Raw genomic sequence first — 24,271 nt, forward strand, 5'->3', positions numbered from 1 at the left:
TGTTTATGTGGACTGTGTTCCCCAGACCCTTAGGATCTCTAGAGTCTTCCCCACCCATTGGGTCTAGTTACTTGTTGCTAGTTAAGTGCCAGAGAAATTCTGGAAACTTCCTTTGAAGGCTGGCTGAGCTATAGTGAGGACATGCATTCCAGACAGAAAGCACCTTCTAGGAACCAGAAAAGGAGCTGTGTTTGCTGATGGGACCACGGTGGCTCCCCTCCAGTTACACACACGAGGAGCTGGTGTAGGGCCCTGCTACAAGGGTCCATCTTCCCTTCTGGAGAGAAAACAGAAAATACTAAACTTGTGAGGGCCAAACTTGCCACTAGCGTTGGAAACCTATGGGTCACCTTGGAAACCAGCTCTTCAAAGGCTAGCCCCCCTGGGAGAGAGTGGGTTAAGAAGTGTTGCCCCTGATGGAAATAAAAACAGCTGAGAATTTACCACCTTCCCCGCGGTGGCCAGTATTATCGTCCAAGTAATGCAGTGCTATTGGCTTTCCCTTGCTGCACGGGGCAGTCCATGGCCCTTGTTAACCTGTGCAGGGGAAGCAGCACAATGGACTCACTTGAACAGTTAACAGATCTTGGCTCTGTCTCTTGATCTCTCTGAGCCTCCATTTCCTCTTCTGTGAAATGGGGATAAGACTTGCTAGGGGTTCAAAAGGATTAAAGAGGTGATTCTGTATATAAGGAAAGTTATTGATATAAAAGAAGGGGGCTTGATAAATCCCCTCATAAAAAGTTTCCTAATTTGTCTTCTGGCTTCTGTTCCCCCTTTCTCAACTGCTGCACACTGCCCTCAGAGGGACTTCTAAACAACAGTTGTAACTCCAGCTCAGAAACCGTCCTGGGTAAAATAAAGTCCAAATGGTGCAGCGCAGGGCTCCCCAACCACAATCTGGCCTCTCTATTCCAAACCTTATGGCCTCTCCCCAAGCGTGCCACATGCCTTCCCTGTTGGCTGGGCTACCTTAGCACACACTTCAGCAACTGCAGTAGGTCCTGTTATTGAACACTTAACAAAGTGCCAGCTGCTGTGTGTTTCTTATGCATTATGTCCTTTAACCCTTACCGCAGCCCTGTGAGAAAGACACTATTATGTTCACCGTCTGGGTAAATAAATTGTGATTTATACAAATTATATGCCTCGCATCCATCCTGACCCTAGGATTTAGTCAAACTAGGATTCCATGCAGGTTCTCCATGCTGGCTAGCTGGCCGCTTATTTATGTATTTATTTATTTAAGATATAATCGACATAGAACATTATATTAGTTTCGAATATACAACATAACGATTCGATATTTGTATATGTTGCGGTCTGATCACCGCAATAAGTCAACATCTTCCACACAATTACAAGAAATTAAAAAAAAAATTTTTTTTAATGTTTATTTTTGAGCGAGCGAGCACAAGCAGGGGAGGGCAGAGAGAGATGGGAACAGAGGATTGAAGTGGGCTTTGCGCTGATGGCAGTGTGTCCAACATGGAGCTCAAAGTCAAAAACCATGAGATGATGACCTGAGCTGACGTTGGATGCTCAACCCACTGAGCCACCCAGGCACCCCATGAAAAATTCTTTTCTTATGATGTAAACTTTCAAGGTCTACTTTTCTTAACAATTTTTATCTCACTGCTCTTAAGTCCTACCTTCTACCAAAGCCCAACTCCAGGACACTGTTCAAAACTGTCTCCTGCATGAGCACCCCAGCCCTGGGCAATCGCCCCGATGGCATCTATTATACGTATCCTTGAATTAACTGAGCAAATTGTCATTTTAATAGTTATTGTTTGCATGGGCTGCTCCTGTCTTGGCAGCCAGATCCTATTTTCCTCTAAGACAGCAGAGATTATATTTCCAATGCCCAGAAAAGTGTCCTTCCCACAGTTGCTCAGTGTCTGTTTCATGAGGATAAGGATGAAAACCCACATCTCCAGGACTGAGACCATATTTATTCCTTCACCTTTTCTGTTTTTTAATTTATATTAAATTTAATTAACTAATTTTAAGTTTGTATGTAAATTTGAGTTCATTAACATGTAGTGTAATATTGGTTTCAGGAGTAGAATTTAGTGATTCACCACTTAGGTACAGCACCCAGTGCTCAGCACAAGTGTCCTCTTTAATGCCCATCACCCATCTAGCCCATCCTCCCCACCTCCCTCCATCAACCCTCAGTTTGTTCTCTATTGTTGAGAGACTCATGATTTGTCTCCCTCCCTATTTTTCCTTTCCCCTATGTTCATCTGTTTTGTTTCTTAAATTTGACATATGAGTGAAATCATGTGATGTTTGTCCTTCTTGACTGACTTATTTCACTTAACATAATACACTCCAATTTCATCGACGTTGTTGTAGACGGCAAGATTTCATTCTTTTTGATGGTTGGGTAATATTCCAGTGGGTACCACATCTTTATTTATTCATTGATGGACATTTGGGATCTTTCCATAATTTGGCCATTGTTGATAGTGCTGCTGTAAACATGTGCCCCTTCGAATCAGTATTTTTGTATCTTTTGGGTAAATACCTAGTAGTGCAATTGCTGGGTCATAAAATACTTCTATTTTCAACTTTCTGAGGAACCTCCATACTGTTTTCCAGAGTGGCTGCCCCAGTTTGCATTCCCACCAGCAGTGTAAGAAGGTTCCCCTTTCTCTGCCTCCTCGCCAACATCTGTTGTTTCTTGTGTTGTTAATTTTAGCCATTCTGACAGGTTCTTCACCTTTACTAGACAGTAATGACCATGGTGACTACTTATTAAGATTCAAAACATAACCTTGGCAAGCACTTTTTCGTCTAGTGCTCAGTCTCCCTCTCTGTAATACAAGAAGATGGAAATGTATGACTAAAAGCTTCTCTCTTGCTCTAAAATTAAATATTATTTCAAAAAAATCTAGATAACAAAATGCAAGATACTCTGCAATTTATGAAGCACTTCCATACACAGTGTCATCTGATTTTTCCCAACAACCCTGGGTGACAAATTATCTCTGACATAGTAGCAGGAAACTATGGCTCGGAGAGGCTAAGTGACCTTTCTCAAGCCACACAGCTCCTGAGTGGGGAGGTGGGAACCTAAATCCACTGCGTGTGATTACTTTGCACAACACAGGGTGGGCCTTGCTATGTCAGAAACATTCCTATTCCATCAAGGAAGTAGGCCAGTACAAATATCTAAATCTCTCCCTTGGATTCCTGGGTACTCTCCAAGATTTAAGTTAAAGAACTGAGTTTTTCTAAGGGGTTTTCCTGATGATCTTTTTGAAAATTATTTGAAAGAGGCATGTTGGTAATTTCCTAATTGTCTGGCTTGCTCATGTGAAAGTATTTTGTCAAACTGGTTATTTATTCATTGGACTCTCTGGCTAGGGGGGCAGGAGGCCTGAGACCTGGGCACCAGTTATATGGGGTGACCCCGGCTCACTTTTCCTGAGGGTCCATTCAGAAGAGTAAGAAAAGGATCGGAGATACCAACACTTTTACAAAAAGGTTGGGTTTTTTTTGGTCCTAATAAAAATTTCCCAAGAACTAGCGTAAAGAGAAGCAAAGATCAGGGCATCTGGGTGGCTCAGTCGGTTAAGCATCCGACTTTAGCTCAGGTCATGATCTCACGGTTCGCGGGTTCGAGCCCTGCTTCCTGCTCTGTGCTGACAGGTCAGAGCCTGGAGCCTGCTTTGGATTCTGTGTCTCCCTCTCTGTCTGACCCTCCCCTGCTCACGGTCTGTCTGTCTCTCAAAATGAATAAACATTAAAATTTTAAAAATTTAAAAAAAGAGAGAGAAACAAAGATCAGGCAAAAGTCACGTGAGTCACCTCCCAATGTACAAATTTCGGTGTATTTTTCTTATAAAAAGAAAAATACGTATATCGCATTTAAGTAAACTAAAGCATGTTTGGTACAACTTTACAGGCAAACTGTGGGAAAAACTGCATACTATTAGCTCAATTGAATGATGTCAGTATGCACTGAGATTAAATGTATAGGAATTTTGTAGTGTAAGCCTTGTGTACTTTGTTTCATCTAATACAGAGCTTTTCACCTATTTTCATATTGTAGCACACTTTGAAAATGGTGGTATTTGCAGGTTACACACGGGAAGACCCCACTCAGCTCCACTAAGGGCTGAGGAATCCATATGCCTCTCCAATGCTGAAAGTGTATTTCAACACCAAACTCCAGTGGTATGATGTGTCTTCCAAAAAACCCTCAAGAGAATGGCCTTTCTGTATATTCAGTAAAACTCTGAAAATGCAAAAAAGCAAAAAACCCCACAAACAACAGCAACAGCAAACACTTGTCACCATCTCATGGCCTAGGAGACAGAGAATTAAGGAGTGGGGACCTGGGAACCCAGAACCCTGCTCTCTGTCTCTCCTAGATGGCACTGTGTTGTACCCAGTGGAAACCGTGAGTGCACGAAACACGCCTCTCCCAAGTGCATAATCTTCACGATGTGACTGAGCTGTGGAAAGCCTCTGTTTTCCTCGTCTGTGTTCTAGATTTCAGAGGCCTTGGCCCTCGACCAGTGGCGGAACAGTTCGGCAGCCAGGAAGGGCTGGGATGTGATGCCTCACTGTGCCCGAGCTTCTCAGCAGAGCATTTGCTTCAGCGTATCGTGCCCGGGACTGTCCCTGCACTAGCGATTACAGCTGACACGCTGTTGGGAGATGAATTTGAGAGTCATCCATTGTCACAATGGGCATAGGGAAGTCATATCTAAAAAGATAAGGGATGGTGAATTAGCCATCAGAGAACAACCGCTGGCATTCTTGAGTCGTTTGTGTGGTAGCTACGAAAAAGAAGACTGCTGAAATTTGAAGAGGCATCTTAAATATTGTTATTTTATAACTGATAATTTATTTTTATTAAAAATTTATTTATTTATTTGTTTATTTATGTATTTTGAGAGAGACAGAGACAACACGAGAGGGGAGGGGCAGAGAGAAAGGGAGAGAGAGAGAGAGAGAGAGAGAGAATCCCAAGCAGGCTCTGAGCTGTCAGCATGGAGCCCGACGTGGGGCTCGAACCCATAGACCATGAGATCATGACCTGAGCCAAAACCAAGAGTCGGACCCTTAACCAACAGAGCCACCAAGTGCCCCTATAACTGATAATTAAAAAAAAAACAAAAAACAAGCAAAAAAACCTTAGGCTTTTTATCTATCCCTCTCTTTCTATTTCTCTCTCTCTCTCTGTCAAACAAGTGACAGAAAGGAAAGTTGGGACAAAAATCTTCTGCTTGTATATTCTGGATCAGGGAACATAAGGTGATTCTGTACAGAATCATGATGTTTAGTATAACCACCTTAGAGAGTAAAATTTCTGTGTTTATTCAAAGAGTATATTGCCTGAGAAACATTGGCATGAAAGGAATTCTTGCATGTGATTATCTTTTTTTAAAAGTTTTAAAATATTGGAGCGCCTGGCTGGCTCAGTCAGTTAAGCTTCTGACTTCGGCTCAGGTCATGATCTCACGGTCTGTGGGTTTGAGCCCCGCATCGGGCTCTGTGCTGACAGCTCAGAGCCTGGAGCCTGCTTCTGATTCTATGTCTCCCTCTCTGTCTGTTCCTCCCCCACTCATGCTCTGTCTCTCAAAAAATAAATAAGCATTAAAAAAATTTTAAGTTTTAAAATATTTATTTTGATGTAGTCTTATTCTTTCATTGCATCATTGTGTTTCATTAAATCCAAAGATAGAAACCAAACTTTCAGAGGTCATTTCAGAACCCAACCACTCTAAACTCAGTTTAAATGAGTCTTATTTCAGCGAACATAATATAGTATGTGTGTGCGCATATATGTGTGTGTGCTATATATGTATGTGTGTGTATGTCATTTTTGCTTACAGATGGAGCAGGTACGTGTAAAAGATATAATTCAGGGTGACAGAAACATAACAAGACCTTTATTATTTTAATTTCCCCATTTATTAGTAAAACAATAATATAAAGAGTAATAGATAAATGTAAATAAATAAAATTAAGTAAAAAAATAATACAGAAAATAATTTCCCCACCTTTCATCTTTGTTCGTCACTCTCTAATGGAGGATAGATGAGGCAGTGGCATTGCTGGTGTCATGCTTGGTAGTCCCACTGCTCTGTGTCTCTTGTGTGATGACATTGTTAATAACATGAAAAAAGAACCGTTTCTTGGAAGTGACTTTGAAATCACTTTGCAAAGGAATGCTCCCCCTATCTCAGTATACTGCCTTTGCTATTGCCAGTGATCCCTTTTTCCATCCATTATCAGTATTTTCCCAAAGAACTTATAGGCTATTTCTAGGCCATACCTGAACTATTATTTCTTAGGAAATCTCACTTGGATCTAATGTATTCCATAAGGGACTCATCTGTATATGCAGGTCTTTCGTATATACTGAAAAACACAGGGGCGCCTGGGTGGTGCAGTCGGTTGAGCATCTGACTTTGGCTCGGTCACGACCTTGCAGTTTGTGGGTTCAAGCCCCACATCGGCTTGCTGCTGTCAGTGCAGAGCCCACTTTGGGTCTGTCCCCCTCTCTGTCTGCTCCTCCCCCCACTTGATACTCTCTCAAAAATAAAAAATAAAACTAAAAGGAAAGGACATGGTGTTATAACGGGCAACTTGACAAAATAAGGGTGTTACTTGCTGCTCGACACCTGGGTTTGCAAAGCCACACCATATTTGGTCATTTCTGCCTTGTTTACTTTCTCCAGTTGTTGGTGCCGGGATAGTCTGTTTTATTTTCAGGTCCTTCCAGCTCAGTTTTCTCTTTAAAGCTTTATCTGGGCCTTAGGTGAAAGTCGCTCTCACTGCATGTGTCACAGATTAGCTTTGCTCTGTGAAATATCCCTTAGTCTTATTCAGGTGCGTTAAGGCTGAGCTAGGACTGTAATTCTTCTGAGGAGGGAAGGCAAGTGGAGGTGCGTGCCTTCAAGGTGATACAGTCAGACCAAATTCCCACTCACGAAGCTGGGCTGCTCCTGGGTCTCCCCGCTGTAGGCAGCATGATTGTTTTAATTACAGTTGCATAGCTGCTATTTTTATCTGTTTTGGAATTTGGGGATGCAGGGCTGGAAAGCATGTTATTACTTGGCCGTTGCTGCCTTAATACTTTGTTACATAGCACTTGTCTTGCTGTAGGAGAAGGGAATGTTTACTCAGTTCATCTTAGATGAGCAAGGTTAGCTAGGGTTTTCGTTGGGCTATTTGGGTTGCAAGGAACTCAGGTTACCTCTAGTACCTGGTGTTCGTAGCCAGGACACGCAGGAACCGGAACCAGGCTTGGGGAGATGACAGGAAGCCAAGGGCAGTGGGGGAAGTGGCTCGGCTCCTCCCCTCCCCGCTGCCAGGGATCCCGTGCTGCTCCTCTGCCTTCTCCTCTTCTCTTTTCTTGCCCACGGCTGGCTCTCTTGACCTCTGCTTTTACATCTTTTCTTTACCTCGGTCTTTCCGCTTTCCTGTCATCTGGCTTGTGTGCTACATACTCTTTTCATGAAATCCTTTCATCTTCCACTTCTGTAGCTACTTGGCTTTTCTCTTGGCGTTTCTCAGCTCACGCTCCCTTGAAGAGGTTGTGATTGCCTGCCTCATTTTTTACTCTAGGCTACCTTTGAGTCCTGTGTGTTAGCATCAACCAGAGTCCCTGGTGAAAGACAGCCTTGTCTTGTGGCAGTCTTGTTCTTCACCCCCATACCTGGCATGCCAAGAGTGACTAATTCTTAGGGTAGCCAAGAGTCCATTGCAGAAAGTAGCAGGAGCGGATTGGTTACATAGTTTCGTCTTGTATAATATCTTAGAGCAGGATATTCGTTGTGATATTTTGTTGTAACTTTATTAGTTCTTGTATCATTTCCTTATTAGAATCCATGAATAAGAGTACAGGTTTATAGAGTTCCAAGAGCATAAAAATTACTTCTAAAGACACAGTTAATAGTCAAAAGAGTCTGATTGCTTCCCTGTGGGGTGTCTCGCCATATCAATGTCATTTCCCAGAAGTAACCATTATTAACAGTTTAATGTACATCCTATTCCAGACATTTCCGATGTAGAGATAGCCTCTTTCTTTGCCTTGCTTATATATAACCAAAGGCTTACATACAACCCAACTGTGGGTATTTACAGTCATAAGGAAGACTCCATAATGAAAGTAGCGAAACTAATTTCATTCATTTAATGTCTGTAGTTTTTATTTGGGGAATATAAACTCCTGACATAAGCTACTTGTTAAACACGCAGTCCCTACAATTGAGTTATTTACAGTATTGATGCACTTCATATACTAGAGGGGAAAAAGGAACTTTAAAAAATTTTCTGAAAGATAAAGGCCAGGCCCCTCTTGATCAAAGTGTGTTTTTGAGGATGCCACTCATTTAGATATTGCCGCTACCTGTCCTATTGCATTCTGGCAACAAAATTACTAACCTGTGGCTTTATGAAATGAAGTAGCAGCTTTGTTATAAACACAGTAACCACGTATTTACTTAACGCTATTACCTCTGAGTAAAAATGCCCAGAGTAGAAGGTTGGAAGTAATTGAGATAAAAAATTTTTTACATCATAAAAGTATTGAATGTACATTTGAGAAACTTTTGGAAACACAGAAGAATACAGAAACAAGGAAAATTATTTTACTCACCAATATGTTAATTTTAGTCTTTAAAAATAATGCATGTTATGTTTTATAATATGGTAATGTTATATTTTGCTGGGAATCATATGGGACAAAAATTATAGTTTTGTGCTCTTCACATAACATACTCGATAGGTTTCACCAGGTCATTAAATAGTCACTTGAGGGCATGATTTTAAATGTCTATGGGGTACCTGGGTGGCTCAGTCAGTTGAACGTCCAATTCTTGATTTAAGCTCAGGTCATGATCCCAGTGTCGTGGGATTGAACCCTCAGTCGGGCTCCATGCTGAGCATGGAATCTGCTTAAGATTCTCTCTCTCTCCCTCTACCTCTCTCCCTCACTCACGCAGTCTCTCTCTCTCTCTCTCAAATAATAATAATTAAAAAAATGTCTATCACTGCGTAGATGTACTATGATTTCTTTAGACATACTAGGTCATTACCTAAATGTAATTTAAAATTCATAATTGCCCCTATTTCATGATTTACTTCATTGTGGAGAAGGGGGTCTCATGAACTAGAAGAAGGGTTGGCAGTGGTCTTGGGGCAGTATGTGGCCCATCCAGTAGAAGATGTCTGACGGGCATCACCCCCAGGTTTCCCCAAGGTCATTGAGGTGGCTTATCTCTTAGGGACTGTGGGCTTCGCAGTGATGAACTGCTCCCACCAGCACCAAAAAGGCCCCTCTGTCTTCACTCTGCAGGCTGACGTTGGCCAGCCCTGAGCCATCAGGTTCAGGTTTTCATACCTGCCTCTACAGACCAGATTAGAACGAAGACACCTTCCTCTGGCATATATGGAAGCAGCTGTAAATGTAACAAAAATGCATCTACCTTCCTCTTCCTGGGTTGAGGGCTCGTTTGAGGAATCAGAGCACACAGGTGCCTAGAGTATTTTCTGAATAAATTCAGTTCTTTGTCCTCATATGTCTGTATCAGAGCAAACCTGAGTCCCTGGTAAAAGTCTGAGAATAACAGACTTGTCCATAGGGATGAGATCACCACACATTGCGGGGGCCAGGGCCAGCCTCCAGGGCGTGTGGCCTGTGCTGGTGCACAGGAACCTGCATCTAAAAGGGCTCCAGGCTTGGATTAATGTTCTACTAGTTGTCTTGAAATTCTTAAGATTTTTTTAGATTAATTTATTTATTTTGAGAGGGAGACAGAGATGGGGAGGGGCAGAGAGAGAGAGGGAGAGAGAATCCCCAGCAGGCTCTGCACAGTCAGCATTGAGCCTGATTTGGGGCTCTCTCCCACGACCCAGCGATCATGACCTGAGCCAAAATTGAGGGTCAGATGCTCAACTGACTGAGCCACCCAGGCACCCCTTAAGACCTTTTGAGCAAGTGGACTTGGCATTCCCGCCCCCGCCCCCTTCCACCAGAGAGCCCTGCAAATTATGTAGCTGGTCCTAACTGGTGTGCTAGGTGATGTATTAAAATAGTTTAATGATTCCTTCTCAGACATGGCCCCAAAGAGAAGGGAAAATCAATCCCAACTGCCCTTTTTGTAGGAGGAGGTGCATGTGACTTTAAGAGACGGGCCTACAGGGTGAAATGGAGCAGGTCCTGGAAGACGTGGCCTTCAAGGGCGCTTGGTAGATTTGAAGGGCACGTACTACCTGACTATATGACCAAATCTCTGCTGAGGAAATGCTCTTCAGACTTCAGTTTTCTGCAGTTACTTCAGGCATAAGGCAGCTTGTGCTTTATCTTCCGTGATGGAAAATGTGAAAGTCATGGCTTCTTTCTCTCCCTTTGAGCCCTAACTTTCTGTGTGCAGTAGTTTTCCCCTTGTCTGGGGCATACACGTTCTAAGACCCTCAGTGGATGCCTCATACTGCGGACGGTGCTGAACCCCATGTATACTGTTTTTTCCTGCACATACATACCTGTGATAAAGTTTAATTTATAAATTAGGCACAGTGAGAAATCAGCAACAATTACTACCAGTAAAATAGAACAATTATAACCATATCCTGTAATAGAAGGGGTGTGAATGTGGTTTCTCTCTCACTTAAGATACGTTATGGTGCTGCACTCACCTTCTCCCTGGGATATGTGTGATGATGCGATGCCTGTGTGACCAGGTGAAATGACGTGGAAGACACAGGCATTGGGACGTAGCATTAAGCTACTGATGACCTATGGTCAGAAGGAGGTCATCTGCTTCCGAAGGCAGTTGACTGGTGGTAACTGAAACCAAGGCAAATGAAACCACAGGATAAGGGGGACTACTTTACTTACATGGACATGAATGTCAAAGACCTTGCAATCCCGAATTCCTTTGCTGTACTACAGAGGGAGTGCTCTGCCTCTCTGAGCTTTGTCTTTCTGCCCCCTAAGCCTCCTCCTCCTTGGTAAGAGTTGTGTCAGGGTCTCCTACGATTCCTCGAATGCAGGAGTGCAGATTTTCCATGCTTCAAACCGGTGCCCTTGGGATGAATACACGATGAAAACCTCATGCCTCCCCCATTCATGTATTCTTGCCTTCAGTTGAGAAAGGATTTTTGTTGAGTTTCGTTTTAGTTTGCGGTGGGTAAACAATTATTTTAATTTCCCAAATGAAAATGTATACCGTAGAATCGAATGTGCTCTTTAAAAGTATACGCATGATTCTAACAAACATAGTCCTGAGAAAATTACTGCCCTCAAGCCTTATCTTCCTGAATTTAGCGCCATTTTAGGTACTGGTTTGCAACCTGTTTGTTACCACTGCCTTGAGCTAAAGAACAGAAATTGAAATTAAGCATTTAGAAACCCAGAGCAAGTTGTTGAATTAAATTATTAAAAAATCGGAGGCTTGTTTGTGTCTTCTTTCATATTCTGCAGCTATGTTTTAGTATTTCACACGCACCATATCTTACAAAAATATCAGTCCATAACAGATTGGAGACTAAAAACAGACCGATTCTTGACCACAAATAGTTTGAGAAGTACTCTCCTAATTGACAGAGCCGGCAGTATATTTCCTGGACCACCAGGCTTCTCATTACTTCCGTCTTTCCACAAGTGGTGACAAACCCCCGTGTGAGTGTGTGTGTGAGTGTGGTGTGTGTGTAAGATGGGCTCTCTCTCCCCTCAAGAGAGAGGCATTGTCGTAAGACAGCCATGATGCATGTGTGGCTGGGATGGTGTCATGAGAGACGGCTGTTGAAGTTGAGAGAGTTGTGGGTGGCCTTTTCAAACCAACAACAGTGGTCTGAACTGGGTTGAGAAACCATTTTTACCTAACCCTGCTAGAAGGGTTAGAAAATACGCACTACTAGAAAATAAAAACATGCCCAGACTGTTCTGCACTGAAGGTAGAATCCCAGCATTGAGAATGGTCTCTCCCTTTTAGCCACTAGGATCCATACTTGAGAACGCCTTTTATACTCTTTGAGGTTATAAAACTGAGAAAACTCCTTGCCTCCATATCCAGCCCCAGCCATCTCTCCCAACAGACCTGTGTCCCTCAGCTCCTTACAGAACACAGACGTGGTTCGCATGTCTCTCAGAGATACTGTAGCTGGTCTGCAGGAGCCCGTGTGTACCTTCTCATTGTTCATGGTGACACTGTGAACTTGGGTGTATTTATAACCACGGAGCTGACCCCTCACCTGCCAATGCCAGCATCCCCCCTGCACGGCTGTGCGCACACCAGTGTTCCTAATCTCTTACCTGGTCCCCTGGCCAGGGTGGGGTGCAAACCAATTGTTTACCAGTCTGTGGGTGGATGCAAGAGTTTACACTGGTTAAACTTCGGGGTAATTTCTTGGTTTTTTGGCAACAACTGCCAGTCTCTGGATCGGTTTCCTTTGCAAAGGAAGAGAGTAGGAAGACTTGTGCTTTCCCTAAATATCTCTGCTTTTGGTCCATCGTAGTGCCAGATAAATCTCAATATTCATTAAAAAGTGACCAATTACTTCAGAAATTAGAGAAGTTGATCTCCCATGATACAAAGCTTAACTGGGAGCTTGATCGGTATTGCCTCACACTCTCTGAGGTGAGATTTTCCAACCTTCTCTCAAGTGTTGGTCTCCTTTTGGTGAATGATTCTTAGGCAGTTTTAATTATTTAAGGCCAGTTGGCCAGAACTTATTATATCAGGACTTACTGTAGGCTTCGGGAATTCAAGATCAACAAGGCTGTGCCTGCCCTCAAGGAGCTCACAGTGGGAGGAAACTACAAGCAAGATTCATTAGGAGACTTGTAAAAAACTATGGTGTGGCTGGAGTTTATAACTGTCAGCAGCTGCTTCTGGGTGTTACTGTCTAATTACTTTCTGCCTAATATCATGTACCCTCTATAAGTACTGAGACTTACAGGGGATATACCAATAATGCCTTGGGAGCAGCTGATAGGAAGAGGTGGGAACCTGTGACCTATGGAAACTTTCCATGGGAGTGATGCAAAGAGGTTTGCAAATGTGATCTCACTTTCTCCATTTATATAGAATATATATATGAAGAAGTAAGTCCAAGTGTACTGCCTCTCAGGCTTTAGGGAGATCAGTGTGTATTTGGTGAAATGAATCGATCAGCGTATATATTAGTGGAAGCCTCAAAATGGTAAGCTGTGAATTTCTGAACTGGGTCTCCAGCAAAGTTCAGCTCAGTGGGAAAAGCAAATAGCTTACAGAACAGGACACCAGAATGGTCAATAAAGAGGCAAAGATACTCAAACTGATCGGTAATCAGAAAAATGCAAACTTGAACAACAAATGGGGGCGCCTGAGTGGCTCAGTCAGTTAATCCTCCAACTCTTGATTTTGGTTCAGGTCATGATCTTCTGGTTTGTGAGATTGAGCCCTGCATCGGGCTCCATGCTGACAGCAGTGAGCCTGCTTGGGATTCTATCTCAATGCTGCTCTCCCGCTCAAGAGCCCTCGCTCCCCCCCTCACCTCAATAAATAAACATTTAAAAAAATGTTTTAAACAACAAATGGGTACTATTTCTCAGCCTTGAGACTGATGAAAATTTTAAAAAAACAATTGATAATACCAAGTGTTGGGGCCATTATGGAGAAACACATTCTCTTGCTTTCCTTGTAAGAGTAAATTGGCAATCAGTTTGGACAGCAATTTTGCAATATTTAGTAAGGTTTAAAGGTACACTTACCCCCTATGACCCAAGAATTCCATTCTAAAATGTTTTCACATGCTTAAAGCATCATATACAAAAAAAAATTATTGCAATGTCTGTTATAGGGGAAAAAATTGGAAATAAACCCAAATGTCCTTTATTAGGAGAAAGAGTAACTTACAGTTTACTTATACAGTGAATATTACACAACATTTAAAATGGGTGAATTGGATTTACAAGTATAACCTGGGTAAATTTTATAATCATATTATTGAGTGAAAACAATAGGTTGCCAAACAGTATCTACTCTTTATCATTAATATAAAAAGTAAAATGCATATCAGTGTTAAATGTACATTCATGTACATACACTTGGGACAATAAAAGTGTAAGGACCTGGGTGGGAAGAATACAAAACAACTTGACAGTGGTGAAGGAGAGAGGGAAGTAGGATCAAGGAGGCACAAAAGAGACCTTTGCTGTCTGTGTTACATATTCTCTGTTTAAAAAAATGAGAAGAAGGGGTGCCTGGGTGGCTCAGTCGGTTAAGTGTCCGACTTCAGCTCAGGTCATGATCTCGTGGTTCGTGGGTTTGAGCCTTGCATCGGGCTCTGTGCTGACAGCTCAGAGCCTGGAGCTTGCTTCAGATTGTGTCTCCCTCTCTCTCTGCCCCTCCCCTGTTCATGCTCTGTGTCTCTCTCTCTCAAAAATAAATAAACATTAAAAAAAAAAAAAAAAAGAAGATAAGGACAAATGTTAAAGTCAGAGTAGTGGTGCATGCATTTGTAATTTCCTGTACTCTTCTGTGGTTTTGAAATATTTCATTAACAAATAGTGCTTAGGGCATATGGGGCACTCTCTGAGAAGGTACTATTATTGTTTCTGCACCAGGAGCCCATGCCCCTGAGTTTTCTGCTGCCATGATCTTTGTAGACTTCTGACTGTCTGTATGGCTAAGGGGATAGAGGGAGACTGAATAAGCTTTTAAGATCCTGTCCATTTTAACATTGTTATTCCAAGATCATCAGGAGATGATTGATTGTTGTCATGGCCACATTCCTACATGTCCGGCACTCTCCGGGCACAGAAGCAGGGCAAGCGATGACTGTGTGTGTCACACACCCTCCAGTGCCCACAGCCAGATGGGAAACCTAAATATACCAATTTTGTTGTGTTTTCTGAATCCCCTTGAAACCAGCATTTTTATGTTATGAGATGCCCCTGAACTAATATAAATAGGTAGATGTGGGGAAGAGTTATTTTGAGGGCCATAATTTGATTTAGTTATCTCAGGCGATCAATGATTGTTTAACACCAGAAATAGTTGACTAGAACAGCTGCTAAAACAATGCTTTGTGTGGGAAATGATAAAAGGTTCAGTATTTTGACAGCCATTTCGGAGGTATGAATAATACGACTTCTAAGAAAATCCTGATTGCTGGGTTGGTTGGGGGGGGGGGTTTTGAGTGTGTGTGTGGGGGGGGTTGGATTCTCTAGATAAGATTTCCCATCTCCTAGTATTCTGCATGGATAGTGGGTATAGGAGGAATGTTTTCCCTCTCCCAGAGTCTTGACTCTATATCAGTAGGGTTTAGGCAGCACAGCAATAAATTACTGTTCAGGTTTTTTAAAAATACCTAACTCATCCATTCATCAAATGTGTATTCAGGGCTTACTGTGCTTCAAGCAAAGTTCAGGACCTAGGAGTCAGAAAGAGTCTGTTAGATTCCACCGTAAGGGGCTCTGTCTGGAAAGAGGAGGAAAAGTAGAACAAGGCAAAATGTGCAAGTAATTTTAAATAAATTCAATAGGTACTACAGAAACAGAACTTGGAGGGGGATGAGGGATAGAAAGAGGTGGCGTTAAATAATTGGGAGTTTGTCATTTGAGGTGGTGGGAGGTAAGAATTGACAGGCAAGCACAACATTCCAAATAGACGGCAAATTCTAGTCAGTGTTACAAAGTGACAGAGTGGAAGAGTGTATTTATTGATTCAACTCTTAATATGGAAGAGTGTATTTATTGATTCAACTGGCCAACTGCATGCCTCAATTCACAGTATTGCTTTCTGTCTGGATATCCGGCACCTTAAATTTTCACAGAATTTTCACGGCAGTTTTCTGATTGTATATGTGCCTAATGTGAGTATTACCATATTATACTGTCTGCAGTTAACTTTTAAAATATTTCAGCATGGGGCCCTTGGCTAGCTCAGTCAGAAGAGCATATGACTCTTGATCTTGGGGTCATGAGTTCGAGCCCCACAGGGGGTGTAGAGATTACTTAAATAAATAAAACTTTAAAAAATAAAATATTTCAGCATGAACCATATGGTAGGTATGTAGGTACCTATTAGTTTTCATCTAAGTCTTAGTGGTGCCAGTTTTTTTTTTTTAATTTTTTTTTACATTTACTCATTTTTGAGAGAGATAGACTGAGCATGAGCAGAGGAGGGGCAGAGAGAGAGGGAGACACAGAATCTGAAGCAGGCTCCAGGCTCCGAGCTGTCAGCACAGAGCCTGATGTGGGGCTTGAACTCACAGGCTGCGAGATCATGACCTGAGCCGAAGTTGGATGCTCAACCAACTGAGCCACCCAAGTGCCCCTGGTGGGAGTTTGTCACAACTGGTTGGTGCCAGTTGTGAGTGCACACTCAGTGTTGGTGAGCTGGCATCTAATCAGAAGCCCTCACCCTGGAGAATCTTCTTTAAACAACCCGGTTTTCTTTATCTCTGAGTGACACTAGAGGTTTTGTTAATTAGAATAATGGATATTGGAGATGAATTTTAATCGGGGATATTTGTGGTGGTGAAGATGAGTGGATCAGGTTGAACCTTTACAGAGACCTTCCTTCCTGTGTGTTACAGAATATAAAAGTCTAGTGAGACATTAAGGATGGGGAAACTGAGGCTCGGGGGGGCTAGGTGTGAGAGTTGGGTGATGGCAGGGCCAAGACTGAAGAATTCCAGAACCAGGACTGTCTCTGTTGGCTGCTCTGCTCAGTGAGGTATGCTTGCCCTTGGAAGAATCTTTATCTGTGATGACACTCTTTTAGGGGCTCATTAAACCAACGCTAATCCTTGACTGAATTCCCTAACCCCAGACTGAAGTGTGTGTTCTTTAGAACCAACGTAGGTGACATTTCCAGTATTGGGGGAATTTCATTTCTTTTAGATTCAAGAAAAGTAAAGTATTACAAACACTCAGTTATGAGCGATGTATTTGTATTTCTGGTTCACATCGAAGGGAATCCAGTTTAGCTGGTGTTCTTTTCTGCTTTTCCTATTAATATACCCTTCCATCTGCAGATAATTGAAAAGTAATTAGAGCTCTTCGCAGTAAATCCATGTCATATTAAAGAAAACAAAAATGCAACACATGTGTGGCATTATGTGGAAATTTACCCCGTGGAAAACTACAGGCTGTCGGGATTTTATTTTTAATGTATGTTATACAGTCCAGATCAAACAAATGAATTAATTTCCACTCTAGTGAAGGATTGTTTTTCCTGGTGTGTTTAGGTGGCTATGGTCACTGTGGTTTGGAGTGAGCCTAAACAGGTTCCTGTCCTTGGACAAAGACCAAGGACAACTATAGGACTTGCCTACGGTTAATCTCCCATAGGCCTCTTGACTAATAACCCTGGGGCAGGAAAGCAAGTGCTAGTATGATCACTTTACAATGGAGGCAGTCAAAACAACGAGAAGTTATGGCATGTTCACACCACGGAACTGGCTATAACAGAGTCAGGGTCAGAGCTAAGCTCTTCTGAACACTGGGTGACTGCACAGTGGCCCTGTCCATGACCCCAGGCTGCCAGAGCAGAAGGAAGTGAATTTCAGTGGTATGGTGCACATCAAAGTATTCGATATGGTCGGAACTGAACCTCAAGACATTAATAGAAGACAACACATCAAGACATACTGGTGGTGACGGTTTCAGAAGAACTTCTGGTTCAGATTCCACAGAAGTTTATGCAAAGCCTGCTATGGGTCAGGTTCATGCTTCTGGGAGGCTACTTATTTTCAACAGTAGCAGAGCAAGGGAGCCTGGACCTTTAGCCTCCCTCTCTAAGCCTTGACCACCATCAGTGCTACTCCAAACCATTTTCAGTAAACATGCCATCTAAGGATAAGTCGAATTAAACAAAGGAATGTCTTGGCAAGTTCTAGACTAGGTTTCTTAAGCCCTTATTCTATTCTGCCTCTTGCCCCTAAATCCTATTATATTTTGTCTTATTACCAGAGCAATCTTGTAGTTGTGATATTGTCTTCATTGTATCATTGAGAAAACCAAGCCATTGAAAATAAAATGCCTTGCCTTATGATGAAAACTAGTCAGAGTTTCTAGTTGATTCTTCTGAGTCCAAGTCCTGCTGTGTGCTGATTTCCATCTGACCTTGGAATAATTATGGGCATTTACTTTATAGGGATATTTTGGAGTCATCTTGCCAAGTAAGGGATCTAGTTTATTTGACTTTGTGGAGTTTGTGTGTGTGTCCATGTTATTTTAGAATAGTGGAGAAAACGTTTGGCGCCTAATCGCAGCTTAGGGTAGATAAACAAGGCACACTTTCCTGGAGGGGACACTTGGAGGAATGGTGGTTTTAAGATAGACTTGCACTTCTAGCGAGAGAGAATGCACGCACACACACACGCACATGCACACACACCCACGCGCTGCAATCCAAGAGTCTGGTGCTTGGGGCACCTGGTGGCTCAGTCAGTTGAGCTTCTGACTCCGGCTCAGGTCATAATCTCACGGTTCGTGAGTTCAAGCCTCAAATGAGGCTCTCTGTTGTCAGCACAGAGCCTGCTTCAGATCCTCTGTCCCCCTCTCTCTCTGCCCCTCCCCTGCTCTCACATGCTCTCTCTCTTGCTCTCAAAAATAAATAAACTTAAAAAAGAGTTGGAGGCTTAACTGACTGAGCCACACAGGTTCCCCAAGGTGCTGCCTCTTCTTAAGTGAGCAGCAGCATATTGGGTATTTGCATTTCTCACAAATAAAAAGGTAAAATCATGTGTTGGCTATTCAGGCTTCCTGGACAGACTTGGATGATGTGGGCAAGTTTCCCCCAGGGCCCGGACAGATCAGTGAGGTTCCTGACCCACAGAATTCTACTGTATATTACCAGGATGCCTTCCTGGCATTTTTTGCCTTTCCAATCATTTTAATGTTTGATGTGACAAATGGCAAAGGACTCTGCCACTGCGATGGGAACTGAAATGAGAAAATGCTTGTTTCACAGCCCTTGTTCACTCCTAAACAAGTGTTAAGACTCTGGCCTTCTTCCCTCCTAGATTATAAATACCTTAAGGACTCTCTATCTTATTATGTTTTGTGCCCACAGACTTTGCTTTGAACGTAGTAGGTACTGATTTGATGGTTGCTGAGCTGAACTATACTTTTCCAATATGAAGAAAAGTGGGGCAGATTAAAATAATATGTAGGCCAGCCTGACACAGTAACTCAGATAGACATGACTAGTTCCTGGCCTTGGCAAGTTACTCAAATTAAGACTGGGTTTCTTAGGTGGAGAGAGGGAGAAAATAATGCACATTGGGTCTCATGTAGGTAGAGCAGAGACACCAACATGTTAATGCTTAATACCTTACTTATTTTTATTTTAAATAGGCATTTATGAATACCAGCTTATGCAGACTGAGCTACCAGCTTTGCTAGCCTTCGCTTGCTTTTGAAACCAGCAGACTGCCTTCCAGCCTGTGCTGTTTCTCTTGGTGTTGTTGGAACAAGTCACGTAGAGCCAACATCAGAATGTTTAAGATGAAAATTTTGTCACGGCCAGGTGCGACAGGAGAGGGCTTGTCGAGAAGGGTTGTAGAGGAAGACCATTGGGAGGTCCAGCCGAAGGGGTGTGTTGACACTGCCTCTGGGAATTTGGGGAAGCCCTGGGGAAACCCTTAAGCATTTTTCTGCCTTCTCCACCCTCAGGCCTTCTCGTGGGTACCCTTGATGTCGTGCTGGACTCCAGTGCCCGGGTGGCTCCTTACCGAATCCTGTACCAGACTCCTGACTCTTTGGTCTATTGGACCATCGCCTGTGGTAAGTAGTGATATTCAGAAATACCGAGAAACCTTATGATTCGTAACTTTCGGCCAGAGAGGAAGGAGCCTTTATTTGGGAATGCAGTCTCTTGGTATTTTAGGGTAATAACCATAGCCATTTTGGCAGATGAACCCCAAATCTCAATGGCTTAATGCAGGAGCGGTTTCTTTCTCACTCTGGTGAAGTCTTGTGTGGATCCTGTGGCCTCCTCCATTCGCAGTGACACAAAGCCTCCATAGGAGGACAACTTAGAAGGGGAAAGAGGGAGGTAGAGGCACACCTGCATTTAACTTCCTTGGCCCAGACGTGTCACACACCACCTCCACTCACACTCTGTTGGCTTGAACCAGTCACACGACTCCAACCTAACTCCATAGGCAGCTGGGAAATGAAGAGAAACATGTGAAACACTTGAGTGTACTAAGTAATACACACATATCCTAGCACAGTGCTTCCTCTTTGGGTAGGGATCAATTCTTTTTCCTGATGATAATCTGGAATAATGTCCTGTGTTTAAAATGGTGGTCAACAGCTCTGCCATTGTTGGATCTCTCACAAGAATGTTTCATCCAAAGTGGCCAAGGTTTTATAGTTATTCGTTTGCCTGTGCCTTTACAAATAACCATAGGAAAAGCAAGGACACAGAACCCTTTTCTTTTCATTTTTTACTGCCACTTGGTTTTTATTATTATTAATAATAAACTTTATATTTTATTTTTTTTATTATTTTGTTATTATTTTTAGATTTGCATCCAAATTAGCATATCGTGCAACAATGATTTCAGGAGTAGATTCCTTAGTGCCCCTTACCCATTTAGCCCATCCCCCCTCCCACACCCCCTCCAGTAACCCTCTGTTCTCCATGTTTATGAGTCTCTTCTGTTTTGTCCCCCTCCCTGTTTTTATATTATTTTTGTTTCCCTTCCCTATGTTCATCTGTTTTGTCTCTTAAAGTCTTCATATGAGTGAAGTCATATGATATTTGTCTTTCTCTGACTAATTTCACTTAGCATAATACCCTCCCGTTCCATCCATGTAGCTGTAAATGGCAAGATTTCATTCTTTTTGATTGCTGAGCTATACTCCATTGTATATGTACACCACATCTTCTTTATCCATTCATCCGTCGGTGGACATTTGGGCTCTTTCCATACTTTGGTATTGTGCATAGTGCTGCTATAAACATTGGGGTGCATGTGTCCCTTCAAAACAACACACCTGTATCCCTTGTATAAATACCTAGTGGTGCAACTGCTGGGTTGTAGGGTAGTTCTACTTTTAATCTTTTGAGGAACCTCCATACTGTCTTCCAGAGTGGCTGCACCAGTTTGCATTCCCAACAACAATGCAAGAGAGATGCTCTTTCTCCACATCCTCGCCAACATCTGTTGTTGCCTGAGTTGTCAATGTGAGCCATTCTGACAGGTGTAAGGTGGTATCTCATTGTGGTTTTGATTTGTGTTTCCCTGATGATGAGTGAAGTTGAGCATTTTTTCATGTGTCAGTTGGCCGTCTGGATGTCTTCTTTGGAGAAGTGTCCGTTCATGTCTTTTGCCCATTTCTTCACTGGATTATTTGTTTTTTGGATGTTGAGTTTGATAAGTTCTTTATAGATTTTGGATACTAGCCCTTTATCTGCTATGTCATTTGCAAATATCCTCTCCCATTCTGTAGGTTGCCTTTTAGTTTTGCTGATTGTTTCCTTTGCTGTGCAGAAGCTTTTTATTTTGATGAGGTCCCAGTAGTTCATTTTTGCTTTTGTTTCCCTTGCCTCCAGAGACGTGTTGAGTAAGAAGTTGCTGCGGCCAAGATCAAAGAGGTTTTTGCCTGCTTTCTCCACTAGGATTTTGATGGCTTCCTGTCTTATGTTTAGGTCTTTCATCTACTTTGAGTTTATTTTTGTGTATGGTGTATGAAAGTGGTCCAGGTTCATTTTTCTTCATGTCGCTGTCCAGTTTTTCCAGCACCACTTGCTGAAGAGACTGTCTTTATTCCATTGGATAGTCTTTCCTCCTTTGTCAAAGATGAGTTAGCCACACGTTTGTGGGTCCATTTCTGGGTTCTCTATTCTGTTCCATTGATCTGAGTGTCTGTTCTTATGCCAATACCATACTGTCTTGATGATTGCAGCTTTGTAGTATAGCTTGAAGTCCAGGATTGTGATGCCTCCTTTGGTTGTCTTTTTCAAGATTGCTTTGGCTATTTGGGGTCTTTTCTGGTTCAATTCAAATTAGACTTTGTTTTTTAGAACAGTTTTAGATTTATAGAAAAATTGAGTAGATAGTTCACAAAGCACCTATCTGCCCTTCACACACATTATTTCCTTTATTATTAACATCTTACTATGGTACATTTGTTTTAGCTAATGAGCTCATATTGATACACTATTACTAAACAAAATCCACAGCTTATTTAGATTTCCTTAGTTTTTTAAAAAAAATTTTTAAGTTTATTTTTATTTTTTTGAGAGAGACATAGCAAGTGAGGGAGGGGCAGAGAGAGAGAGCGGGAGACAGAAACCCAAACAGGCTCCATGCTGTCAGCACAGAGCTGATTGCAAGGCTCAGACTTATGAACCATGAGATCATGACCAGAGCTGAAGTCGAGTCAGACGTTTAACCGACTGAGCCACCCAGGCACCGCTTGATTCCCTTAGTTTTTACTTAATGTCCTTTTTCTGTTCCAAGATCCTATCCAGGATACTATATTTTGTTGTCATGTCTCTTTAGGTTCTTCTTGGCTGTGGAAGTTTCTCAGGCTTTCCTTGTTTTTGATGACCCTGCCACTTTTAAAGGATACTAGTCAGGTATATTATAGAAGGTCCCTCTATTGGAATTTGATGTTTTTCTCATGATTAAGCTGAGGTGATGGATTTTTGCTGAGGAACATCACAGAGATAAAGTGCTATTTTTATCACATTATGTCAAGCAAGGGTACCGATTGTCAATGTATGACTGACGATGTTTTCTTTGATCACCCAGCGGAAGTAGTGTTTTTTGGGTTTCTCCACTGTTAAGTTACTATTTTTTCCTCCTCTCCATGCTGTATACTCTCAGGGAAGAAGTCACTATGCGCAGCCCACCCTTAAGGAGTGGGGAATTTTAATTTATTCAATTGTTTTTATCAGTATGGAATCATATATATTTATTGTATGCTTTGGGGCAGTCCAGTACCACTTTATTTTGTTGCTCAAATCATTCTAGCTTTGGCCATTGGGAGCTTTTTCAGTTGACTTTGTTCAGTCTTTGAACTGATCTCTACTCAGTAGGAAGTGCTGTGCTCGGATCTAAAGATACAGAAATAATTAGATCCGGTCTCTGCTCTTGAGAACATAAGTAAATATTCAGTTATAGCCCAGTGTGCACCATTACCACACGCTGCCAGTTGATTGCAGGGTGCCCAACTAAAGACAGGAATCTCAGCTGGCCTTTTACATAGGTAGGGGAAATGATCTGGGTGTGAGTCCCAGCTGCCGGAAGGCTCCAGTGCTCTATTCATGCTCCCTCCAGGATTTAATGGTACCTGAAATTCTAACATTGTAGTGTTGTATCCCTTTCAAGTTATTCTGGTTAAGATGCAAACAGCCCCATGAGACATGATGGAATATATCAGTCATTTATGCATTCTGGTGAATGAAGGAATAGCATCAGGGTGCAGGGCATGGAGAAAACCACCTAGGGGTGAAGGGTGGGGATTGGAGCAAGAGGAAGGAGATAAAGGCTAAAGGGAGAGGGAAGCTGGGACCCTGAAGAAGACTTACCAGTGTAACCCAGGCTCCTGTAAGTTAACATTCCAGCCATCTGTGCCATTTATTCAATACAAAAGGGAAGAACCCAATAGCTACTGTAGAGTGGGGAATGCCCTGGGGTGGTTGGTGAGGAAAGTGTCACGTTTAGTTGGCAAACATTCTAGAATCCTGTTAAAATAGACATTGTAGCCAGCAAGTGAAGAAATAAAAAGAAAGGGAATTAGAAATCAGACAGAACCACTAAACTACTTGACTTAACAAGTGTGTGCAAAGGACACTTTCACACTTTCTCTTTCACCTTCCAGCCTAGCACTTGTGCCCAGAGGCTTTTGAGATCCTTTGGAGCCTGGAGCTCCTTAGAGCTCTCCTATCTGCCCTTCTAGTGCTCTAGATGCCTGCCCTTCCCAGGTCAGTGTGCTTTTACACTTCTATGAGCTGCTGGTTTGTGCCTCATGACTCTTCTTTTCCTGCCCTCTCAGCCTTAACCCTTTTTTTTTTGTTTTGTTTTGTTTTGCCTGTTACCTGACATTACTACTCTTCAGTTTGTTTCTGGGACTTTGCCATTCTACGAAGCACATGCTTCTGTGAAAGCTCATGTGGGAAAGAGCCCAGAGTTACAAAGCTGAATTGTTCCTGAATTATTTGCCAAAACAAGGCTAAGGAACACTAGGCAGTAAATGCTGATGGCATAATTTATACCACAAAGAGATGTACTTTCACTTTCCCAGTAAGTAATGCCTGTCACAACTGTATGATCTCATTATCATAAA

The 24,271-nt window shown here is 42.4% G+C and overlaps 1 protein-coding gene across 1 annotated transcript in view; it reads left to right on the top strand.

Annotated features, from left to right (window-relative positions):
• The window catches only part of TBC1D9 (TBC1 domain family member 9), a 115,641-nt gene that overhangs the window by 30,745 nt on the left and 60,625 nt on the right, over nt 1-24,271 (top strand). Inside the window, exon 2 of the mRNA XM_019420188.2 lies at nt 19,640-19,750. Within this exon, the coding sequence (XP_019275733.2) occupies nt 19,640-19,750 (111 nt within the window). The remainder of the gene's footprint in view (nt 1-19,639; nt 19,751-24,271) is intronic.

Source organism: Panthera pardus, unplaced genomic scaffold, assembly GCF_024362965.1.
Source record: "Panthera pardus isolate Hobbes unplaced genomic scaffold, ASM2436296v1 HiC_scaffold_13, whole genome shotgun sequence".
Taxonomy (NCBI): Eukaryota; Metazoa; Chordata; class Mammalia; order Carnivora; family Felidae; genus Panthera; species Panthera pardus.